Source organism: Nyctereutes procyonoides, unplaced genomic scaffold (assembly GCF_905146905.1).
Source record: "Nyctereutes procyonoides isolate TBG_1078 unplaced genomic scaffold, NYPRO_anot_genome, whole genome shotgun sequence".
In the NCBI taxonomy this organism is placed as follows: Eukaryota; Metazoa; Chordata; class Mammalia; order Carnivora; family Canidae; genus Nyctereutes; species Nyctereutes procyonoides.
Genome location: NW_026575044.1, coordinates 35,469,527 through 35,491,875, shown reverse-complemented (window position 1 = coordinate 35,491,875; position 22,349 = coordinate 35,469,527). Strand labels below are relative to the sequence as shown.

General features: G+C 33.6%; 1 protein-coding gene across 3 annotated transcripts in view; it reads right to left on the bottom strand.

Annotated features, from left to right (window-relative positions):
* The window catches only part of SS18 (SS18 subunit of BAF chromatin remodeling complex), an 80,928-nt gene that overhangs the window by 46,446 nt on the left and 12,133 nt on the right, over window positions 1–22,349 (bottom strand). For all 3 annotated transcript variants that reach the window (XM_055324202.1, XM_055324203.1, XM_055324205.1), the window contains exon 3: window positions 22,215–22,299. In XM_055324202.1, the coding sequence (XP_055180177.1) occupies window positions 22,215–22,299 (85 nt within the window). The remainder of the gene's footprint in view (window positions 1–22,214; window positions 22,300–22,349) is intronic.

Sequence of the window (22,349 nt, the reverse complement as noted above, 5' to 3'; positions counted from 1 at the left end):
AAGAATAAAGTCCCAGAGTAAAAGAATCATAAAAAGAATGAAAATTCAAAAAGAAAAAAAACTAGCATAAATAGCAGTTAGGAGGCTAAAGAGCTGAGTGGACTATTTCAACTTCTGCCCAGTGCTAGAGCAACAAAGACTGGAGTATAACCTCTACGATGTTAGAAAGGCCTTCATAAGCAACTCAAGCTCTCTGTTGAGACTTCAAAAAGGCCCTCCTTAAATTAAGGTCGAAATGGAAATCTATCAGCCCTAACAAATTTTATAGTTGGCACTCAGTACTCAAGGTAATCTAGCACTTCACCTTCCAAAGGAAAACTTAACTCTCTGGAGGAAAATAACACCGAATACAGCCCCTACAATTGTTCAATGAAGAATTACAAGGCATTCTAAAAAAGAAAAAATGGCCAACCCTCATTAGGAAGACTATAATAATTTAAAAAAGAAAAAATTACAGAAAGTAACAAAGATTGGCAAGAATGTGGAGAAAATGAAACTCTCCTACGTGCTGGCAGGATTGTAAGGGGTACAGCCACTGTGGAAAACAATTTGGCAGTTCCTCAGAAAGTTAAACATAGAGTTACCATATGACAGAGCAATTCCACTTCTGGTACAGACCCAAGAGAACTGAAGACATGTGTTCACACAAAACTTGCACACAAATATTCACAGTAGTATTATTCATCATAGTCAAAAAATAGAAAAAAATTTCAAATGTCCATCAACTGATGGCTAAGTAAAAATATCCATACAACAGAACATTATTCAGCCACAAAATGAAATGAAGTACTGATACATACTACAACACAGATGAATCTTGAAAACACTACGCTAGGTTAAAGAAATCAGACTCGAGGATCCCTGGGTGGCTCAGCGGTTTAGTGCCTGCCTTTGGCCCAGGGTGTGATCCTGGGGTCCGGGGATCGAGTCCCACGTCGGGCTCCCAGCATGGAGCCTGCTTCTCCCTCTGCCCCTCTCTCTCTCTCTCTCTCTCTCTCTCTCTCTCTCTCTCTCTCATAAATAAATAAATAAATAAATAAATAAATAAATAAATAAATCTTTAAAAAAAATAAGAAATCAGACTCAAAAGGCCACACATCATATAATTCCATTTATATGAAATATCCAGAAGACATAAATCCAGAGACTATGAATGTAAACTAATCAGACGTTGCCAGGGGGTGAGTAGACGAAAAACTGGGACTGAGTGTCAATAATTATGAGATCTCTTTTTGAGTTGACAGAAATGTTTTGGAATAGTGGTGATGGTCACATAACACCGTGACTTTACTAAAAACCACTGAATTGTATACTTTAAAAGGTTAATATGGTGAATTTCATGTTATATGAATTTTTTTCTCAAATTAAAAAAAATGGATGAATAACAAAGAGAACATAGAAAAAGACATATAGGTCATTCATAGTTTGGAACTATCTGAGAAACGTTAAAATAACTGATACATTCAAAAGCCCCCCCCCAAAAAAAGGATAGGATAGATGGACAATTTTAGCAAAATCCTAGAATTCTTGAAAGAGTAAAATGGAAATTCCAGAACTGGAATATATAGTCAATGAAATTAAGAACTCACTAATTTACAAACAGTAAAACAGAAGACGGGTAAAACTGGAAGAAATGTACACAAAAGATGATACAACAAGAGATATAAAGGAGAGAATAAAGGCCCCCCCAAAACATAAAGACAAGTACAACATGCTACAAAGGTCTAACACACATCTAACTAGAGTTAGAAAAGTAGAGAAAATGAAACATAGGCAATATTTGAAAAACACTAGTCAAAAATTTTCCAAAGCTAACACGAGACATTAGTCTCTCAAGTAAACATGTCAAGTTCTATAAACCTCAGCAGAATATGAAGAAAACCATACCCAAGTCAAAGTCAGAAAATCTTAAAAGTAGCCAAAAAAAGTAAGACACAGGGCAAGGACAATAAGACTAACAACCATTTTTTTTTTTATCAGAAACATTAGAAATGGAAGGCAATAAAATGGTATCTTTAAAATAATGTCAAAACAAGAAAATAAACCAAACAATCTAGAGTTCTACAAGAAAAAATATCCTCTAATATGAAGATGAGTTAGTAAGTTTCAGATAAACAAAAGCTCAGAGAACTTGTTACAAATGAAGGGAATTCATCAAGTTAAAAGACAACAATCTCAGATGGAAGCACAGAACTAGAAGATTTAATAGAAATGAAAAGGTAACTATTTAGATGAATATACATTAATATTAATTAAAATAATTAAAGGGATGCCTGGGTGGCTCAGGAGTTGAGCATCTATCTGCCTTTGGTTCAGGGTGTGATCTCGGGTTCAGGGATCGAGTCCCACATCAGGCTCCCTGCGAGGAGCCTATTTCTCCCTCTGCCTAGGTCTCTGCCTCTCTCTCCCTGTGTGTCTCTCATGAATAAATAAATATCTTTAAACAATAATAATAATTATAACAATGACTTGTGTGGTTTAAACAGACATGAAAGTATAAAACTTATGACAGCACTAACAAAACACAAATACAAAAAGGATAAATGAAGCTACACTTATATATCTCTTGCATTTCTCAAGTGCTAAATCTACAAATTTAGACTGGAACCTAACCAAGGATGCACACTGTAATCTCAAAGGCAACTATTTAAAAATGCATACACATGTAAAAATGCACAGCTAAAAAACCGGTAGAGAGGAAAAAATAATGCTTGATTAGAGTTCTCAGAAAAGCAATAGAAAACTAATATTCTCAATATTCTCAAATTCTACTATATCATGTTCTGCATTAAATGTATCTGGACACAACATTTTGATTAGGTAACAAATATTATTAGGATGGATTTCTAAAACCCTCACCTCTATTCTGTTTACAAAAAATCTACTTTATGGACACATATGTTAAGAGAAAAAGATACTATACACTAATCACTAATAAAAGTATGGTGAGGTCACTATATTTATATCAGACAGTTGAGTTAAATCAAAAACCACTACTAAAAACACTAGAGGAATATTTTATTATAAAATCAGTCCAACATAAAAATCTATGTAACAATCATTTGTAGACATCTCATAACACAACTTCAAAGTCTTTAAAGCCAAAGTTGATGTACCCAAAAGTAAAAACAGAATAATCCATAATAATGGTTGGATTTTGGGGGGAGGAGATTTATTTACTTGAGGGGGGGCACAGTAGGGAGGGAAAAAATTAATGATATAAGCTTCCGCTTCAAACAGCTAGAAGAGACAGCAAGTCAAACCCAAAGTAGTACAGACAAGGAAGTAACATGGATGAATACAAAACTCAACAAATCATATGCAATCTTCCAGAGAACACAAAAAAGGAGAAAATTTTCCAATTTTTTTTTTAAAGACTGTATTTATTTACTTGACAGAGAGAAAAAGTGCGGAGATGGTGAAGGGTTGAAGGAACAGGAGAAGCTGACTCCCCACTGAGCAGGGGGCCCAACGTAGGGCTTGATCCCAGGACCCTGAGATCATGACCCGAGCCAAAGGCAGATGCTTAACCAACTGAGCCATCCAGGCAGCCCAACAATTCTCAATTCTATTATGAGGTCATCAAAACTCTGATATCAAAACTTAAAAAGGACATTATTAGAAAAAAAATCTACAAGCCAAACTTTCTCATGAACATAGACACAAAATGCTAAACAAAATTTTAGCCAATGAAATCAAAACTGTATTCAAAAGATGATGCATTATTCTACCCATAGTGCTTATTCCAAGAATGTGAGCTGGTTTAACTTTTGGAAAGCAACCACTGTAATCCACCAAATTACAAAATAAAAAATAAAATAAAATAAAATAAAAAATAAAATAAAATATAAAATAAAATAAAATAAATAAAATATCACATCTCAGTATATAAAGAAAAATTATTTGATAAAATTCAACACTACTCAAAATATAAATTTTTAAAAATTCAGGCACATCCTTAATTTAATGAATCTAATTTACAAAAAGTTTGCAGTTAATATTATCTTACTGATAAAATATTAGGCTCTTTCTTCTTGAATTCAGGAATAAGACAAGACTGTCCACTAACACCATTATCTATTCAACATAATAAATAAACCCATAGACAAATCGATAGTATTAAGAACAGAAATAAAGCACACACAAAAAAAAGTTTGGAAAAGACACATAATTGTCATTATTTACAGATGACATAATTGAATTCACAGAAAACCAAGAGAATCTGTAAAAAATTATTTGAATAAGGTAACTAGATATAAGATCAATATGTAAATATCAACTGTATTTCTATATATTTCTAAAAACACAGAAAATGAACTTTTATTTTTTTTAAAGATTTTTATTTATTTATTCATGAGAGACACAGAGAGAAGCAGAGACATAGGCAGAGGGAGAAGAAGCAGACTCCATACGGGGAGCCTGACGTGGGACTCGATCCCAGAGCTCCAGGATCACGTCCTGAGCCAAAAGCAGACACTCTACTGCTGAACCACCCAGGCATCCCAAAAATGAACTTTTAAAAGCATATATAATAGGATAAAAAAACTGAGTAACTAGGAATGAATCTAAAAAGATGTGTACTACCTCTATATTGCAACACTGTTGAAAGAAATTAGAGTTTACTAAATGGAGGGATATACCTTTTTTTTTTCTCTCTCTCTCTCTCCAGGATATACCATTTTTATTGACTGGAAGACTCAATATAGTAAAGATAGCTGTTTACCCCATAAAGATAGCCGTTTACCCCATGCTGACCTAGAAATTCCATGCAATCTCCGTCAAAATCCCATAAGGCTTTTTGAAGAAAATTCACAAGCTGATTCTAAAATTTATATGGAAATGCAAAGGAATTAGAATAGCCAGGACACTCCTGAAAAAGAACACCACTAACTGCTACAATAATTGAGATATGTGGTTGGTGCAAGGATAGATAAAAGACCAACAGAACAGAAGTGAGAAACAGATCCACACAGTCACCTTACTTATATTCAATGGATAAAAATGATATTTCCAATAAACGGTACTATATTAACTGAATATTCTATGAACAAAAATGAATGCTGACTCCTATGCTCGGATCATTCACAAATTTAACTTGCAATGGATCATGGATATAGACTTTTAGAAGAAAACATAAGCATATTTTCATGACTTTGATAAACTATTTCTCAAACAAGATACAGAAAGAAAAACAAGATCAATAAATTGATTTTGTTTCAATTAGAAACTCTGTTCATAAAAAATATCATAAAGAGAATAAAAATAGAATTTTCAAAATGAGAGAAGATAGCATAGTGAAGGAAACAACAAAACTAAAAGGCAACCTATGGGATGGGAGAAGATATATGCAAATGACTTATCTGATAAAGGGTTAGTGTCCAAAATACACAAAGAACTTATAAAACAAAACAAAACAAAACAAAAAAAGAACTTATAAAACACAACATCCAAAAATAATCCAATTTAAAAATGGGCAGAAGACATGAACAGACATTTCTGTAAATGATGCAGCCATTGTGGAACAGTATGGAAGTTGCTCAAAAGGTTAAAAATGCAACTGCTCTACAATCCAGCAATCATTATACTGAGTACTTACCAAAAGAGTACAAAAACACTAATCGAAGTGGATACATGTACCCTGTTACTTCCAGTACCATTATTTACAAGACCCAAGATACGGAAGCAGCCCAAGTGTCCATCAATTGATGAATGGATAAAGATGTGGGGCATGTGTGGGCATGTGCATGTACATATGTGTGTACAATAGAGTATTATTCAGCCATAAAAAAAGAATGAAATTTCACCATTTGCAATGACACAGAGCTAGAGAGTATAATGCTAAGGGAGATAAGTCAGTCAGAGAAAGACAATTACTATGATTTCACTCATATGTGGAATTTAAGAAAATGAGCAAAGGGAGAAAAAAAAAAGACAAACCTAGAAACAGACTCTTATTTATTTATAGAGAATACACTGATGTTACCAGAGAGGAGGTGGGTGGGGGGATGGGGTTAAATAGGTGATGAGGATTCAAGGAGCGCACTTGTAATGAGTACCAGGTATTGTATGAAATTGTGGAATCACTATATTTTCTACCTGAACCTAATTTAGCACTGTATGTGTACTGGAATTAAAATAAAAACTTTAAAAAATATTATACAGCCAACAAAAGATTTATATCTAGAATATATTTAAAAAAAAACTCCTACAAATCAATAATAAAGACAACTCAATGTAAAAATGGACAAAAAAGGCACCACAATTTTTTTTTGTGATGACAGGATTATTCTATATCTTAACTGTAGTGGTGCTTACACAGATTTGTCAAAATTCATTAATCTGTATAACTAAAATGAGTGAATCTTATTTTATGTGAATTGTACCTCAAATGATACTTCTTCAAGAAAACCTTCCCTATCAGAATAATCAGGCCCCATTATCTCCTATAGTCCTAAGTACCTTTCCTTCATAGCATCTACTACAAATGTCATTTAAAATGTCTGTGAGGGCAGCCTGGGTGGCTCAGCGGTTTGGTGCCTGCCTTCAGCTCAGGGCCTCATCCTGGAGACCCGGAATTGAGTCCCTGCATGGAGCCTGCTTCCCCCTCTGCCTGTGTCTCTGCCTCTCTCTCTCTGTCTCTCATGAATAAATAAATGATCTTTAAAATAAATAAATAAAAAATAAAATGTCTGTGAAAAGAATGTTTGTGTAATTATTTAACATCTATCTACTGCATATGTTAAATTCTGTAAGACCTGGGTCCGTGATTGTATTTATTTATCACTTATTGCTCTCAATCACCTACTATCAAATAGAGGTATTCAAGAAATATTCACTAAATGAAAAAATTATTTCAAAATATAAGCAGCATTTCAAATCCAATTAGGGACCAATATTTTTGTAATAACTTTCATGTTTCTTATTGTCAAAACTGCTTATTCTGTATACTCCACATCTCCATTTAGAAAACTATCAGACATCTCAAACTTGAAATCTTTAACACTGAATCTCTGAAATCTCCACCACTACCCCCCACCCAAATAACTTTACCCAATAGTTTCAGTTGATGGCAATTTCATCACTCCAGTTGCTCTCTGAAAACCATGGAGTCATCCCTTACATGTCTCTTATTCTCATCCTCTGCCTCCCACATTCAATTCTCAGCATATCCTTTGGAGTCTACCTTTAAAATATACCTACAATTTGACAATTCCTTCCACCTCCTCCTCTGCTACCATGGTGGTACAAGCCACCATCACATCTCTCAAGTTTTTCACTGAAATAGCCTACTAACGGATTCCAGGCTTCTATTCATGCTCCTCTGTCATCAATTTTCCACACAGTGATCAGAATGAGCTTATTCAAATATGTCAATTCACTCTTCTGCTCAAAATCCTCCAAGAGCTTCCAATTTCAAGGTAAAAACTAAAGTCACTACAAGAGCTTGCAAGACAGATTTGTCCACACAACTTCCTTACATTACTCTGTTCTAGCCACAAACTTCATGTTGTTTCTTGAACAAGCTAGGCACAGTTTCACTTCAGGACCTTTCCACCGCTTGTCTCCTCTGCCTAAAACATTCAAGTCTTTGCTCAAATGTCACCTTCTCAATGAGGTCTTCCTGAGCACTCTACTTCATACTGCAAATACCACCCCCCACCTCCAGCATTCCTAATAAATCTCTCCCTGCTCTATGTTTTCCTTTTCAATAGCCCTTATCATCTTCTAATAAGTTATATGATTTAATTATTTATTGTACCTACCTTGCTTGCTAGAACATAAAACCCAAGACAGCAGGAATATTCATCTGTTTTGCTAACTGATGTTCTAAAAGTACCTAACTATTGTTGAGACACAGTATGCGCTTAATATTTAGGAAATAAATGAACTCTCGAACTTAAATTATTTAGTATAAAATTAATTCTGACTAAAATTATCTTCAATGTTTCTTTAAAATATAAAAAATCACTGTGAAACATAATTTTTAGTTTAATAATCCTTCCTCTGTGCAACTATCATTCATATAACTGTCATTAGTATACCTTCCCACAAGGAGGCACTAAAATGACACACAGAAATAGGAGATTTAAAAATATTATGCAAACAGGAGGAATATATACATATATATTTATATTTATATATGCATACATATATAAATACTGCCAAAAGCTAACAGATGACCAGTACATACACAAATAAAAAGAGTCCGACTGGTCAACCAAGAATGGATCCAAAAGCCTTATCATTACATTTGTCTTACTTCCTAGTCCTATGTCAATCTCACCAAAAATTAGTTCTATACATATCTGAGACAGTTCAGAAAGATCTCCTTGATTCCTTACTAATTCTGTAAGAAATGTCAGAATACCATCATGAGTAGCCTTGAACTGATACAGGTTTTTGATCTTACCAAATGATTTCCTCAATTTAATAATCTTAAAAATAATAATCTCATCAGTTATGTCATCTTGTCCCCAAGCTAATACAGAATTTAGTCTTGCTATAAAACCTGACCAGTTGAACTTTCGCAACTAGCAACATTTTCCACTTATTTTCACAACACGATCCTCCAAACTTCCTAAGGAGTTATACCCCCAAATGATTCACTTACCAACAATACTCTCCTCAGTTAGTAATAGGTTCCCCAGAAACTCAACCTTCATTTTTGAAATAGCAAACACTCTCACCATAACAAATGCAATGTTATACTATCTCCACTTTGAAAAACTAAGCCTACCTAGCCCTAATGATGTTAACTACTAAGCAGTCACTCCATATCCATATAATCTTAGGGAATGAATATTTATAAATCCTCAGTAAGATATAACCAATCTCTTTACATATGTGGGCTGAATAAGTGCCTGAATTTCATATATACTGTCTAGCAAAGAGTTATAACAGGATTTTTTTCTAGGATTCTGAAATGACATAAGCAATGGTATAGGAAAATGCTCCCTATAATATACTAATCCAAGTGTGTCCCCATAAATCAATTCTTTACAAATTACAGGGTTACCTCTTTTGTGAAACTTTCCCTAATACTTAAGAGCAGAATTAATCACTTCTACTATGTAAAATATATTTTAAATGTCCAGTACTTCTAAAATAACATGCATTATACTGTACTATTACCATCTGTTGTCTTTAATTTCATTTACAGGACTTTTTGGCATACAAAAAGTCTTATTTTACTTTATTTATTTTACTTTTTTATAGTTTCCTCCTTTGCTTTCGTTCTCACAGAAGTCTTCCTCACCTCAAAATTATTTAAGTAACTGATGGCTTCCTTAATTCATCCTAAATATCAAATACAGACTTTAAAAGACATTTCATTCATGATCTTGCTTCTGTTTTTAACACCAAAATGTTTTAATTAGACACCTCTTATTGTGCAGCACCATACTACATACAAGAGGAAGACTCAGAAAGTAGCTATAGTAGGTGAATAAATCATAAATGACGATTACATTTCTGACTAAAAGAACTCATGTTTATACCATTCACTTGAAATAGTAAATAGAAAATTCAAGCTTATGGGCCTTTTTCTTTAACAGCAAGAAACAGCATAGGGGGAGCTGAGGGAAATGGTGTCTTGTCCACACTGTGCTGAGAGACCTGTGCAATACCCAAATGGATACATCTATTGGAAACTGGATTCATGTTTCACTCAGGCATAAAGACAGATATTTGGGAGTCATCGATGTATAGGTGGAGCCTGAAGTCAGGAATATAAGAAACCAGAAGTATGGATGAAATCTCCCAGAAAGAGTGTATATGATAAAAAAAAATGTTCAAGAATAGAATATCAACAATTGATGGGCATGTTAAAGATAAGAAGCTGAAGAGGCACCTGGGTGGCTCAATAGTTGAGCGTCTGCCTTTGGCTTGAGATTCCCAGAGTCCCGGGATCGAGTCCACATCAGGGTCCCAGCAGGAAGCCTGCTTCTCCCTCTGCCTATGTCTGCCTCTATGTCTCTCATGAATAAATAAATAAAATCTTAAAAAAAAAAAAAAAGATAAGCTGAGTATAGAAAGGTAAAAAGAAAACTATCACAGAAGTCAAACAAATGTTTCAAAGGAGAAAGAAGTCAACATCGCACTGACTAAATATACATTATTGTGTTTATCAAACACTCAAAACTTAAAAATTCTTAAAGTGATGCCAATATTTAAGAAAGTTCTTTCCAAGGGGAGCATGAGTGGCTCAGTCTCAGGATCCCGGAATAGAGCCCTCCAGCAGGCTCCCTACTCATCAGGGAGTCTGCTTCTCCCTCTGACCCTCACCCTGCTCATGCTCTCTTTCTCTCTCTCTCTTGCTCACTCTCTCTCAATAAATAAATAAAATCTTAAAAATTCTTTCCACATTTCTAAATAAGAATGCAAACACTTTCATTTTTAAAAAATAAGAAACAGAACTGTGGATGGCAAGGTTGTATGTGGACAGAAAAGGATAAAGTATGTACTTATATCAGCTTTTATTTGCATAAAAAAAATCTAAGATAGAGACAGAGTGGGCTTTTGTATGACCTTTTGTAGTTTTTGATGTTCTGACCATATCAAAGTACTACAATGCTGAAAGTGAAGGTAAAATTTATAAATGAAATATAGTATGCTAATCTGTAAGATGTTCCACATCTCTAAGCACAGGTTCTTTCACTTCAGGTAGATCATACCTGTCAGTGAATTCTGTAATGCCAAATTTTAGTCAATGAATTACTTTAAAACAGATGTTTTGCCAGTACTGAATCTAAAGACTACACATTATCACTTTTACTGAAGCTTGTGTAATGAGAGGTTAATCAAATGCTGTCCAAGGGTTGCTGAGAACATCAAGTGCACATCACCAAAAAAAAAAAAAAAGAAAGAAATGCAACTTAGGAAATATAAAACATAAGACTACTGTACTTACTCTAAATCAATTTGTATTAATAGTCCAGACTTTTATTCTTTGTAGAGAATACACAATAAACAAAAATAATCTTTAATAGGCTTAAAATTCAAGAAGTATATCTGGTTAAATTGGGAATTTTTTAAACCTTTTTTAAGGAATTTTTAAAAAACTCAAATACACAATGAATTAAGTGAAAAGCAAGATAAGCAATTCCTTTCAGCCTCCAACCTTCTTTAAAAATTAGGAGACATGCTGATATACTCAACCTCAGGGAATGTCACTGTCAAGTCTCCCAACTCTCTCCCTTACCCTTCGTATGTATTCAGAATTGAATCCTGCTAGTCTTACTTCAAACACTCCTGAATCAGACTTCTCTTTCTGTTTATACTTCCAACTGTGTACTACCTTCATCTTCATTATCATCAGTATTTTCTATGTACCCCCTCCATGTTAATTAACCTACCTGAGACTCCGTAGGTGAATTGTTTATTTTAGTCCTAACAATAGTATAGAAGAAGTATTACCTTCTCATACTGTAAAAATAGTTTGTGGTACACAACATCAAATGAAGTTGCTAGTACCAGGATAGGAATATTTTCCTTAATTTGCTTATCTTCAGAATGTCACTGGATGTTTCATTTAAAAAGCATGGAAATATAAGGTCTTCAATTCCTAGATGCACATTAGACTTACCTGAGAAGCTTTTAAAATATGCAGCCAAGGTAGATAAACACAAGACTATGATTGTCCATGTTCTTTCCAGCTCTACAATTTTTAATTCTGTGAAATATTTCCAGTCTGTAGGTCTTAAAATGAACTACAATAGAAAGACTCTTTATTCCCCAAGTTTTTCCCAAATAAAAATAACTTTTCTTTGGGGTGCCAGGGTGGTATAGTTGGTTGAGTGTCCAACTTTTGGTTTTGGCTCAGGTCGTGACCTCAGGATCGTAGATCAAGCCTCGAGTTGGGCTCCACACTGAGTAGAGTAGGCTTGAGATTCTCTTTCCCTCTCCCTCTGCCCCTTCCACTCAGGTGCATGCATGCTCACTCTCTCTCTCAAATAAATCAATCAATCTTAAAAAAATAAATAAAAACTTCTTGATTTAAACTGTCCTCTCATAATTCTTTCCTAAATCACTGGTGTCTACCATTTTGTATACACTAATACTACCGAACAACAAAAATAAGTGACCAATAACTAATATTAGGCTAAAACTTAAAAATCCAACTTATTCAAAGTATATTCGAGAAGACTGACATATAACATAATCATAATGTCTACTGGCAATATATTCCTAGTTCATATATGAAAATAGTCAATGGTTTATGCTACTTCAGAAAGTAAATACCAACCCTCAAGTGATGCCTCCAAGGTTTATCTAGATAAAGAGGGCCCCGGGTGCATATACTAAAGAAGCCAGAGTAGGGTACGTTTTCAATTACGTCAGCTTTTTATAACTAGATGGTCTTTTTCCATGCCGCCTTTGCTGTTCGGTTACACTGATTATATTGTATGCCTGCCTATAGATTACACTCCCTCTTTTCTGATTAGTTGCTTCCCAGCTAAGGGCTTAAAATTTAAGAAACAAACTTCTTAAAATATATATAAGGTTAAGAATAAATAAATAAATATATGAACGGATAATGCTTTTGTAGTAAGAAAACATAGGGCCCAAATAAAAAAGTAAAATGCCTAAGTGTTAATGCACTGGATTTATAAGTTATTTTTTTCCTTATAGATCTTTTTCCATTTATTCCTGGTTTTTGAACCCTTGACTTTCTTTCAAATAAGAGAAGCTTGCTAGATGTAGCCTAGTCCCAAATATATGAAATAGTACTATAAATATATAATTTCTCTTTTGGGGGATATGAAAAAAACCTGAAAGTTGATTCTGTATATAATTATGAGCATACTTCCAATTCTCACTAGTTAAATGAAGTGAAAAACCATTCTGGAAAGCTTTTTTTTAACCCCAAAACATACAGTTCTTTTTCACAGTCAAAATTTCTCAAACTATATTTACTAGCATATTCTCTCTCCCTTTTGGCAGACTGGTTGCATTCATTATCTCTAGTTTTCCCAAATTTACATTACTTCCTATTTCATCTCTAATCCTTCTAACTGATTTTTCCCTCTCTCCAGCCCCACTTTTCTTTACTGGCTCAAGTCTCTCTTATGAGAGACTTATCCTCTTATCCTCTCTACTATGAGGATATATTTATTTCTATTTTTTCAAAAACTTCTCCTTTGTTAACTCCTCAAGCAATTTGACCTTCAAAACGCTCATATCTTTTTAATAAAAATTTGACCATGTGTTTTAAACTTTGACCAATATTAGGAGGCAAAAATTTTACTTCAAAATATACAAGTAGCAGTTTTTATATTTAGTAAAATATGATGTAAAATGGTAACTCCATATTAAAGGAGTGAAATAATGGTAGATGGTTAGTAACAAAATGTGTCTCTTTCCCTTTTGCTGTTTTTTCTTTTAAAGATTTTATTTAAAAAAAAAAAAGATTTTATTTATTCATGAGAGACACAGAGAGACAGGCAGAGAGACAGAGACACAGGCAGAGGGAGAAGCAGGCTCCATGCTGGGAGCCTGAAGCGGGACTTGATCCAGGGACTCCAGGATCACACCCTGGGGCAAAGGCAGGTGCTGAACTGCTGAGCCACCCAGGGATCCCTGGAACAGTAAGTTCTAAGACATCTTTTTGCACCAAAATGAATTTCCAATGATAGCTCAACTTTACCACACCAGCATCTCAATAATTACTATCTTCCTGAAGAAGGGCAAGAGAAATTAGTAAGATACATGATCTGACCAAATATTTTTGTACTCTACATAAAGGCTAGAGAATATGAGACATAGGGACACCTGGGTGGCTTAGCGGCTGAGTGTCTGTCTTCAGCTCAGGGTGTGATCCCAGAGTCCTGGATGGAGTCCCACATTGGGCTCCCTGCATGGACCCTCTTCTCCCTCTGCCTATGTCTCTGCCTTTCTAGGAGTCTCTCATGAATAAATAAATAAAATCTTAAAAAAAAAAAAAAAGAACACGAGACATATTTGAGAGGCTGTAATGTTTAAGGCTGGAAGACATTTCCACATTTTATGGAGACAGTATTTCAAATCAAGACAAACTGGAAAAAATCCACAGTTTACACAGTATCATAAGTTACACAAAGAACTTCAATTCGCTGGGTAGAAGGAAGGAGGAGGAATATAGAAACAGCAGAGGACATTTTACCACATCCCAACTACTCACAAGATTCTAATAAGACTACCTAAAGGGAAACGTCCCCCTTTCCACTGGCAATGCCCTGAGACTTGAATCTCTGCCATAATTAGTTGTTACTGATGAGAACACGTTGAGACTGTCATTATCTTCAGATGTTTTAGAACAGGGAAACAAGTTTAAGAATCACTTAATTATAGGTCACCATGGTGATGATAAGCTAAATTCTTAACCTACTACTTTAACCTATAATTTAGTCCCCAAACTATAAGCAGACCCAGTCACATCACATTTTTTAAAAATTAACACCTAAATACAAGAGTAATGCGAGACCAAAAAAACAAAAAACAAAAACCTGAAAATAATTAAGGTAATCATTTCTGTGACAACATAATAAATCAATCAAGACACTGCCGGTTGTAAAATTCAAACTCTATGAAGACCTAGCCAAGTTCTACCCATATACTTCAACTTAAGAGCAAATTGATCAGGATTTTATTTCCTTTCCTAGTAGCAACGAGACATGATAGCATAATGCACAAACTGCTTTCAGTAAGGCCAGAGTTCAAATCCCATGCTACCATTTACCAACTATGGGTCCCCAGGCATGTTAATTAATCTACCTGAGACTCCGTTTCCTCAACTACAGAATGGAACTAGTATCCTAAAGGCTTCTGAGGATGAAATACTGAAGGGACTCAATGCATAGTAGTCATTCTGCAAGTGTCTGTTCTCTCTCCAAAGAAACAGTTATATTTGAAAATCCATAAAAGTAACTAATATTCTGTTACTTATTCCTTGGACAGCAAAACAATACAATTCTAGTACTTTAAAGAATCACCTAAGGTGATTAGCACATTCAAACAACTCTCTACGAAGACAACAAAAAAAGCTCAACAAATATTTTTAAAATATGCTTAAAGATATGGAAGAGTACACAAAGAAGTAGCAAATGATCAGGCCGAGTTCAGAAGGAAAAAGAAAATCCAGAGAGGTGGGCCCAAACTTGGGAGGGGGTGGGGAGTGAGTAACATTTGCTATGGGTACATTAGCCAATCTATAAAGCCAGCTGATAATTTCCCAAAACTGGTAAAAGACATAAATTCACAGATTTCAGAAATCTCAACACACAAGCAGAGTAAATAAAAGAAATCCACACCTATAGATAGTACAGCAAAATTTCAGAAAACGCTAGACAAAGCAAAAAAATAGATTACCTTCAGAATAGTAACACCAATAACTAAATTTCCAAGAGATACAAGATGGAAACAACAATCTGTCCCGGCAACAAAATTCCGTAAGAACGATGGTGAAATGATTTTTCAGATCACCAAACAACAAACAAACCTAAGGTATTTGTCACAAGCAAATCAGTCCTAAAGAAAATACTAAAATATGTTCTTTAGGGAAGAAAAAGAAAATGATCTGAGAAAAGAGGTTGTAAATGAAGGGCGAAATGAAAAGCATGAGAAATGTAACAATGATAACACTAAGAGCAAACCACTGAAAAGATATTAAGTCTTTAAGTACATAATTTCCAAACTAGAAGAGAAAAAAGGAACAAAAATAAAAGGCTTTTGTTTCTCTAAAAGAAAAAAGGAATATAGAACAGATAAGACAAAGTACACTGTATGATGGTAACTTTAAACTTAGATACATGAGTGATTGATTATATTCAATATAAACGGATAGATTTAATGTTCCAATTAAAAGATTGCTAGACTGGATTTTTTTTAAAACCTACATGCCATTCATAAAACATTACCTGTAATACAAGGAAATAGAAAGGTGAATATACCATGCAAACACTAAAGAAAACCACCTGAGCTATTCTAATATCAGATAAGTAGACATTAAGACAAAATGCAATTATCAGACATAAAGAGGGGAATACTTCATAATGACAAATGTTACAAAGAACCAGAAAGCTGTAAACGTTCTAAAGTATATATGCACTTACTAACAATGTCGCAAAATGTCATATTAAGAAAAAACTTGGAAGAGTTATAAGAAAAAGATATAATCCACAATTATACATTTTAAACATACATCTCTCAGTAACTGACATAACAAAGCATCAGAAAAGTTAAAAATAGTAAAGCTATAGAAGATTCAAACAAGATGACCACACTTGACCCAATAAACATATACAGGCATTCAGGGGCTAAATACACATTCTCTTTAAGTACACATAGAACATCTGTAAAGACTGACCATATGCTTCAACATAAAACAAACCTCAAAGAATTCCAGAGAACTGAATCATAGAAAATGTTATGTAACTACATGCAATAATGTTAGAAATCATTAATAAAAAGAAAATGATAACATTTCCATATGTTTGAAAACTAGAAAATATGTTTGTCAACCCATGTATAAGGAAGAAATAACACTGGAAATTAGAAAATATTTGGAACTGAACAAATATAAATATAGAACTATGACTATTGGGAAATTTATGCCTTTAAATGTATATATTAGCATTAAATGAAAACTGATAAAGTAGGCATTCATCTCAAAACTCAGAAAAAGAACAGCAAAATACAATAAAAGTAAAAGGAAATAATAAAAAGACAAGATCAGAAATTAATCACACTCAAAAACACACAAAAGAGCAGTAGTTCACGAAACATGGTTCTCAGTTCTCAAGACTCTTTCAGAGTCCAAAATGTCAACCTATCTTCATAACGATACTTTTATGCCATGTTGATATTTAAAACAATGGTGCAAAAGTAAGAAAGTGGATTTAACTGCCAGAGTTTTGGCATGAATGAAAGCACCAAATTCTACAGTAAATCACTGTATTATTTATTGCCAGACTAGCAGTTAAAAAAAAAAAAGTCACTTCACTTAAGAACGTCCTTGATTAAACAGTAAAAATTACTCATTTATTAAATTCTCTATGTCAGTTAAATATTCTGGGACAAAATAAGAAAGTAATAAACGTATCTGTTGCAAATCAAAGTAAAATAAAAGCACTCTGTGACTGAGTTGCTTGCTGATCCACACAGTTTTTATGGAACTCCATTTTTAATTCAAAGAACTACTGCTAGACAAACTAGACTTACCCAGGCTTGGGTTTCTGGCAGACATTTGCTCAAAAATTAACACATTAAGCCTGGAAAATAACTGACAGCATTTCTTGCTAATGATTAAGCTTGACTTTTCAAGCAAGAATTGGGAATTTGGCAAAGTTCTATCTACCATCTTGAGTTTGACAGCACCTCAATACTTAACTTCTGAAGAGACTGGTGGTGATTTAAACAAATGTGGTTTTTGGTATCATATAATGAAATACGTAAATATTTAGATGTACATAACTCAATGCACTTCTATTTTCCAAATGACCAAAGCATGTTACAAATTATACATGATAGAAGATCCATCCAAAATGCAGGACAGACCAATGAACTCTAATATACCAGAATAAGAAAAATCTATTGATATTGTTTCAGATTCCGTATCGCAAAAAACCTTTAGAAACACTTGTTGAAATCCTCTGTACTATCAAAGAAGATTATTGTACAACAATATGAAAACGCTATTAAAATAGTTTTCCCTTTTCCAATTCCATATCTGAGTGAAAAAGGATTTTTTTCTATTTCAACCAAGACATTTTATACCAGATTGAATTCAGAAACATAAGAGAATATACCTGTTTTAATTAAGCCAGACATTTAAATGAAATGTGCTAAATTATTAAACAATGCTATTCCTTTCCTACTTAAACTTGTTCTAAAAGAGTTATTTTTCCTTTAAAGAACATTATTTACATTAACATATAATGGGTTCATTATTGTTCATTCTAAATGAGCTGATAAACACTTTAAAAACTTTCTCAGTCTTAATTTAAAAACTGAGGAAAATTTACAAATATATCAATATATATATAATCCATATAAAGTTCTTCAGAGTCCTCAATAATTTTTAAGTATAATGGGGTTCTGAGAACAAGAAGTTTGAGAAATGCTGTCACAGCAAAAATAAAAGTCAAAAATTGATTCCTTGAAAAGACAAAAAAAGATAAACAACTGGCAAGAATATCAAAACATTTTAAAAGAGAAGGCACAAATAAACTATGTTAAAAAATAAAAAAGAAAATATCACCATAGATGCTGAGGACATTAGAAAGACAAGATTATTTCATGAACTTTACGGCAATAAATTTGAAAATTTAGTAAATGCTAAAAAGCACAATTTACCAAAATAGGCAACTCACAAAATATATGTTTTAAATTGTCCAAAGACCAATAAAGAAATTGAGTTAGTAAACAAAAGCCTTCCCACAAAGAAAACTCCAGACTCACATGGCTTTTCTAAAGAAGTACACCAATCATTTAAGAACAATAGCTCTATCATACAAATTATTCCAGATAAGAAAAAGTAGGAACATTCTCCAATTCATTTTATAAAACCAAAATAACCTCAAAATAAAACCCTGACAAATGCATTATAAAAAAGGAAAATTAAAGGTCAATTACACTCAAGAACAAAGACATAAAAATTGTGATCAAAATTTTAACAAACTGAATACATCAATTTTTTAAAGACCATGACCAAACCAAACCAAACCAAACCAAAGATCATGACCAAGTGGGCCATGAAAAAGGTTAATTACAAGAATGCAAGACTGATTGCACATTAAAAAGTAAATCAATGTAATTCGCCACATTAACAGATTAAAAGAAAAATTATGATCATTTCATTAAATGCAATATAAGTATTTAATAAAATTTAACATCCATTCAAGATAAAAACTCTTACTTAGCACAACAGAAACAGAAGGGAACTTCCTTAATCTGATAAAAGGCATCTACAAAAAACTCCAGCAAACATCATACTTATTAATGGTCAAAGAGTGAAAGCTTTCCCTTTGTGATCAGGAACAAGATAAAGTTGTCCTCTATCACCACTTCTATTCGGGAATGTAGTGGAGGTCCTAGCCAGAAAAGTAAGGCAAGAGAAAGAAATAAAAGATGTAAGGATTGGCAAGAAAGAAACAAAACTCATTATTCACAAATATGTTCGTGAATACAGAAAATAGAAGGTATCTACAGAAAAATTGTTAGAAATAAGAGTTGAACAAGACTGTGAAACTCAGTATCAATTGCGCATTTCCATGTAAATAGCAAATGCAGTTAGAAAATAAAACTTAAAAAATAAAGACTCTTAAAATAGCCTCAAAAAATATGAAGTGCCTAACAATGAGTCCATTGGGAGATGTGCAAATCCTCTGCAGGGAAAATCATAAAACTTCATTGAAAGATATTTACAGGATTAAAAAAATGAAAATATATGCAATGATCATGATTTGACGGACTCAATATTGTGAAGATATAAATTCTCCCCAAATTAATTTAGAGTCAAGAGAATCTCAATGAAAATCACAACAGGATTGTGTTGGGCATGCTGGTTTTTAAGCATATATGGAAATGCAAAGGACCAAATAGCCAAGATATTCTTGAAAAACATTAAGTAGTTAAGAACTTCTCTAACATACATCAAGATTTAGAAGACTATAACAAGTGTGACAAGATAGTGGAATTTATAAAAACAGACCAATGGGACAGAATAGAGATTAGACAGAGAACCACACATATGGGTAGCCTGACAAAATAGAGAAGAGTCATTGTTTTGTTTTTCCAATAGATAATGCTGGGACAGAAATCTACCCGTACGTAAACAAATGAAATTGAACCCACTTCTCACACCATTCACAAAAACAAATTCCACCTAGCTAGTAATCAAGTTCATAGTAATAATCACATGAATTATTTCAGATTCAAAAAGAAATGTATTGATTATATATTCCCAGTGGGATATACCCTAAAGACAAACATCATCTTATTAGTGGCAATCTTGGTATTGTTAAACTGAAATTACTTTATACATGTATAAAGCAAATAAATAACCATGATAATGCCATTAAGGTACCAAGATTCTTAGAATAAGACACAAGAAATAATATATAAAATCAAAGCTAATTCCTGAAGGGAAATATCAATAATTCAGCGTTATTTCTTTTTCTAAAAAACATGTTTACTAGTTCTATTCACCAAAAATACCAAAAAAACAAAGAAAACCCAGTAATAACGAATGCCCCAAACATCCAAATTGGGGTCTCTAGGTATCAATTCCCAGTGAAAAAAGTGCTGCTTGAAAAAATAGCTGAGGCAGAATAGTTCCAGGGCAGAAAATATAGTCACAGCTCTCTCAAATCCTAAAAGAATAGAAGCTGTACAATAATACTTGAATCATGTCAGATGGACACAGCAGCCAAATGAAGAGCCTCTCACTGACCAAAGAGGAGACAACCTGAAGTATCAAAAAGAATGATGCAATGGACTTACACACATTAAAAATATAAAAACATGAATGTTTAGATGACAATAAAAAAAATATCACTGGTCAGATTGCTAGGGGCCAGCTTGTCATTTTGAAAACTGATTAAGAGGATAGAAACCAATCTTTAATAATGATTCTCTTATGGGGACTCTCTATCTCAGAATAACCAAATACTTGAGGAAAGAAGTTTTTCTTTTTTAAAAGAAGTACAGCTAATAAATGCAGGAGGAACTGTAAAATTAGAAATTCATCATGATCTCAATGTGAAATAATAGATCTGATCAACAAGCATTAATGACTGCTAAAACCATTAAGTCAAAGGTTGATGGGGAACTTTATAATACATTCATCAGGCCAGTATCAACTGCACCCATGGATCCATCTTTTTTTTTTTTTTTTTAAATAGACTTCACGCCCCAATCTGGTGCTTGAACTCACGTCCCTGGGATCAAGAGTCACAAGTTCTACCGACTGAGCCAGCCAGACGTTCTATCCCATCTTAACATTACTAAAAATGGAACAACAGAGGTCCCATCCCATCTTAACATTACTAAAAATGGAACAACCAAAATGTTCCTCCTGATGTGATACAACAGACAAGTGCAGTTCAACTCAAGGCTTAAATTCATGACCATGAGATCAATATCTGAACTGAGATCAAGAGTCAGACGTTTAATTGACTGAGCCACCCAGGTGCCCCTCAATGAAATATTCCTAACACAAAACACAAAACCTAACCCTAATCAAGCCTCTCTACCTAATTACCAGTTTATAGGAAATAAGAGATGAAATGGAAGAACACATTAAAGGACCATGAGGATACAATTAGCCAAATCTAGAATGTGAGAAACTATAAATATGACCCAGTTTCTTCAACAAATAAACAGAGAATAAAAAAGATAAACTGATATAGATTAAAAGAAACTTAAGACATGTATCAACCAATGCAACATGTGGATCTTGTCTGGATTCTGCAGCAAACAATCGTTTAAACATTTGGGTGTGGGCAGCCCTGGTGGCCCAACAGTTTAGTGCTGCCTTCAGCCCGGGGTATGATCCTGGGGGCCTGGGATCAAGTCCCACATCAGGCTCCCTGCATGGAGCCTGCTTTTCCCTTTGCCTGTTATCTCTGTCTCTCTGTCTCTGACTCTCTGTCTCTCTCTCTGTGTCTCTCATGAATAAAGTAAAATAAAATAAAATAAAATTAAATTAAAATAAAATAAAATAAAATAAAATAAAATAAATAAACATTTGGGTGCTTTTAAGATAATCAATGAAAACTGAAGATAGCCTGGGTATGATAAAAGGTTAAGAAATTCTGGTTAATCTCTTGGGTGGAATAATGCTTCTTCTCTGCTAGAGATGCATACTGAAGTATTTGCCAAGGAAAGTATATGATGCCTGGGCTTTGCTTTGAAATACTATAGACTTACTCATAAATTATATCTGCAATTATAGATGAAAATAATTAAATAAGTAGGTAGGCAGGTGGGTGGGTATGTGGGTAAATGGATGGATGGATATAACTTCTTCAGGGAGGGAATCAATTCTAGGTGAATAAACTCAAATTCAACATGAAGGCAAAACAATGAAGCTTTTAGGTCATATAGAAGAATACCCTTATGTTCGCAAAGGGCAGAATTTACTAAACAAAACTTAAAAATCACTAAACAAAAATGTGTTATTCTGTACATAAGTCTAAAAGATTTTGTCTACTTTATACTATTTTAAAGGTACTTACTGCTGGTAAAAGAGACTGCATATTTTGATTAGAATCTGCTATTGTAGCAAGGTAGACCAAGTTCGTATGCAACATCTGCTGATACCTATTAAAACAAAACAAATATCAATATTTAAAAATAATTTTCTTCCTATC